The following is a 3,674-nucleotide window of genomic DNA, read 5'->3' as shown; positions in this document are numbered from 1 at the left end:
TGCCCCGCCCCCAGCGGGTGGGAGCAGCCGAGAGCCCCGCGCTGCCCGTCCCGACCTGTCCCGGCTCCATCCCCGCTGCTCCCGCGGGCTGCGAGGGGCTCGGGAATGGGGGACCCAGGGTGTGGCTGGTGCTGGGGCGGAGAGGAGGAGGGATGGGAGAGGAGGGATGAAGGAGTGGGAGAAGGGATGGAAGTAGGAGAAGGAGGTGGGATTAGGGAGGAGGAGGAGGAGGAAGAGGAGGGAAAAGGGAGCATCAAGAAAAGGAGAAGGAAGAATGAGGTTGAGCGCTCCCTGAATTCACAGCCCCCCACCCGTGGGAGCATTGCCCCCCCATCCCGGGGAGGGGGAGCTCGGCCCAGATATCCTGGGGGGTCCCTGGGTTGGGTTTTTTTCGGGAGGATGTTTGGAACTCCAAAGCTGAGCAGCAAATGCCCCTTGCAGGGACATTGGGGGGTCCCCAGGAGATGTTTTTGGGGGGTCCCGGTGGCAGTGCCAGCAGAGCTCTGGCAGCGGGCAGGGGGATGTGGAGTCTCCCTCGCAGTGGGGGTTGGGTCTGCCTGGGTCAGGCATGGCCAACTCCAGCCCGGAGCCAGGGGGCTGCGGGACCCCCCGGGAGAGCCGAAGGGAGAACCTGGGGACCCCCAGAGATGGGAGAGCAGAGAGGGGCAGTACCGGGACCAGAGGAGCCCCGGCAGTCTGGAGGAGCGAACCCCTGTGACCCCCAGGACCCCAAAGTGGGGAGCCCAGAGAGGGGGGAGCGCCGCCATTCATGGGACCCTCAACAGCCTGGAGAGGGGGAGGGGGGACTCCTTGGACCCCCTGCACCCCGAAGCAGAGAATAAGGGGAGAAGGATCCCTTGGACCCCATAACCCCCAGCATCCCTAAGTGGGGAAAGGGAAGAAGGGCAACTTTTCAGATTCCTGGACTCCCAGCAGCCTGGGGAGGGTGGAGACCAAGTAGATGGGGGCCCCCAATACAAGCATGATCCCCAGCAGCTGGGACAGGGGGTAACCCCCAAACACCAAAGGGGAGAGACCGGAGACAGGGAACTCCTGTGAGGCTTTTTCAGGGCTGAATGTTGGTGTTTGGGAGGTTTTTCTGGACCCCAGATGCCCGGTGACTTGTAGAGATGGACTTGGGCAGGGGGACATTCAAACTCAACGTGCTTCTCCCTTGTTTTTCCCCAAACCAGAATTTCCCATTCCCAAACCTTTGCCAAAGGGAGGAGGAGGCTGTGAGGAAGAGGAAGATGCCCCAGGACACCCAGGCAGGTGAGGAGGAAGTCCCTGCCCGTTTCCCCCTCTCTCCTGCTCCATCTCCCAGCCCAGCATCGCCCCCGGCTGCAGGACAACCCCGGTGCCGACGCCTTCCTGCTGGGCACGGACTGGGGGGATCTCCTTCCCCTTCCCTGTGGCACGGAGGCAAATGCCATCCTCTCCTTGTCCTTCCTCCCCCAGACAAGGAGCTGAGGACAGAGCCCAGGGAGGACAAATCCCCGCAGCAGAACCTGGAGGAAGAGGCTGTTTTGAGCAGCTCCATGGCACAGGAATCCAACGGGGAGGAAAAGCCCCAGAGATCCGGCGGGAGGAGGGGCTGCAAACGCAGCCCAGGGAACTGTGAGGAGGAAAGACCCACCCTGTGCTGGGAAGGTGCCCAGAGATCCAAACTGAGCTCGGACCTGGTGGTCCATGAGCAGCTTCAAACCAGGGAGAAGCCCCACAAGTGCTTGGAATGTGGGAAGAGCTTCAGCTGGAGATCCCGCCTGATCCATCACCAGATGATCCACACTGGGGAGAGGCCCTACGAGTGTCCCGAATGTGGGAAGGGCTTCAGAGACAGTTCTGGCCTGATCATCCATCATCGCCTCCACACCGGGGAACGGCCCTATGACTGCTTGGAATGTGGGCAGAGCTTCAGCCGGAGCTCCCACCTGACCTCCCACCAGAAGATCCACACTGGGGAGAGGCCCTATGAGTGTCCCGAGTGTGGGAAGAGGTTTCAGACCAGCTCAGATCTCCTCAAGCATCAGCGTATACACACAGAGGAGAGACCCTTCCGCTGCCCCGACTGCAGGAAGGGCTTCAAGGACAATTCCCACCTCATCATCCACCGGCGCATCCACACCGGGGAGAGGCCCTATGAATGTCCCGAGTGTGGGAAGAGCTTCAGGCATAGCTCAGCCTTGACCCAACACCAACGGCGGCACTGGTAAGCAAAGCCCTGTGAGTGCCCTGACTGCGGGAGGAGCTTTTCCTGCTGCTCCAACTTCATCCTTCATCAGGGGACCCAAATTGGGACGAGCCCTGGTGACCCACATTGCCAGTGATCCACGTTGGGAAAACACCTGGCTGGTGGTCTCTAGATCCTCCTGGATCCTCCTCCTGTTGTTTCTTCCAAAGGAGGCCAGGGGTGAACAACCCGGTGTGCCACGACCTTCCTAGAAAGAGTGTCCTGCAAGGAACAACTCTTCCAGGGGCAGTGGCCGCCTTCCCTGGGCAACAAGTGATTTCAGCAAGTGTAGCAATTTCTCAGCTACAAGTGATTCCAGCTCTTGTGATTCAGCTCTTTGTAAAATCACCCAAGGCGAACTCGGGGATAGAGAGTCAGGAGCCATGTATAGCAGTTCCACACAGGTAGCCTTTGTTGTCCAGCAGTCCCTGTGAAGGGAAGGCCAGGGACAAGCCTCCCTACATCAGGGCTAGGGGGCAGAGGTTATATAGGGTAGGCAGGGGGTGGGGTAGAAACCAACTAGCCAACTGGGTACTGGGTATTACCATATAGAAACAAGGCATGCTGGGGGTGGTTCACTTTGTCACCACGACCTAGAGGAAGGTTGCTTATCTCTGGGGAAGATTGTCTTGCCCTCAGGCCTCTCTTCTCCAAGGGAGAGCAGAGGGCTCTTGTGGCAAGGGCTCCCAGCCCTCCACACCCCGTAGGCACCTGGACGAAGGCAGGGGCAGGAACATCCATTGGGACTCAGATCGACATTGGAAATTCATTGGGAAGAGCTGATTTTTTAACTTTACACCCTAAAAAATGTCACCTGGTCTGTCCAGTTGTTTCTTCTCGTGGCATCAAGCAATGCTGGATGATCTTGGACATCTTTTCCAACCTAAGTAATTTCCATGTCTATCCCACTGAAACACCCAGAACTGAGGTAAAAGTAAAAAAATTAAAGAGATCTGAAGCTGCACCATTTTACTGGGATTTGGGGGTGAATTTGGGGTTGGTTCACAGGATTTTTTGGGAGGATTTGGGTGTTGTGGAGCAGCCCAACCAGGCAGATGGGGCCATGATTAGAGTTGTTCCAGCAGAACGTTTCCGCCTGAGCCCATCTGCTCTCCAGGAATTCCGGTTGTCTGTCCTCGTCCCTGGCCTGGGTCTGCCCATCCAGGGTGTCCCCCACAAAGTGCCCAAATCGCTGCTGAAGTGCCTGAGCTGCTCCCGGCTGGGGATGTTCCTGTCCACCAACCTGTCCTGGTCGGTGCCATGGGGGCTGGGAGGGGTTTTAGTGGCTCCTGGGAGGACTGGGAGGAGCTTTTGTGGCTCTTGGGTGCATTTGTGGTGCTGGGAGGGGGTTTGGCAGGGTCTGTGAGGGAGTTCTGGGGTGTTGGCAGAGCCATGTGGCTTGGAGAGAATTTGGGTGGGTCTTGGGGGAGATGGGAAGGGGTTT

General features: G+C 58.6%; 1 protein-coding gene across 2 annotated transcripts in view; it reads left to right on the top strand.

Annotated features, from left to right (window-relative positions):
- Positions 1-3,194, top strand: part of LOC121661654 (zinc finger protein 239-like) — an 18,361-nt gene extending 15,167 nt beyond the window's left edge. The window contains exon 4 of one of the 2 annotated variants that reach the window (XM_042022049.1): positions 1,941-3,194. In XM_042022049.1, the coding sequence (XP_041877983.1) occupies positions 1,941-2,213 (273 nt within the window). In that variant the 3' untranslated portion in view covers positions 2,214-3,194. The remainder of the gene's footprint in view (positions 1-1,940) is intronic. The other variant, XM_042022048.1, reaches the window with a different exon arrangement.
- Positions 3,195-3,674: the final 480 nt, after the last annotated feature.

This window comes from Corvus kubaryi, unplaced genomic scaffold (assembly GCF_017639235.1).
Source record: "Corvus kubaryi isolate FWS band 111438036 unplaced genomic scaffold, C.kubaryi_AGA036_p1.0 37185, whole genome shotgun sequence".
In the NCBI taxonomy this organism is placed as follows: Eukaryota; Metazoa; Chordata; class Aves; order Passeriformes; family Corvidae; genus Corvus; species Corvus kubaryi.
Note: the sequence above shows the minus strand (reverse complement) of the source record. Positions and strands in the feature narration are given on the sequence as shown.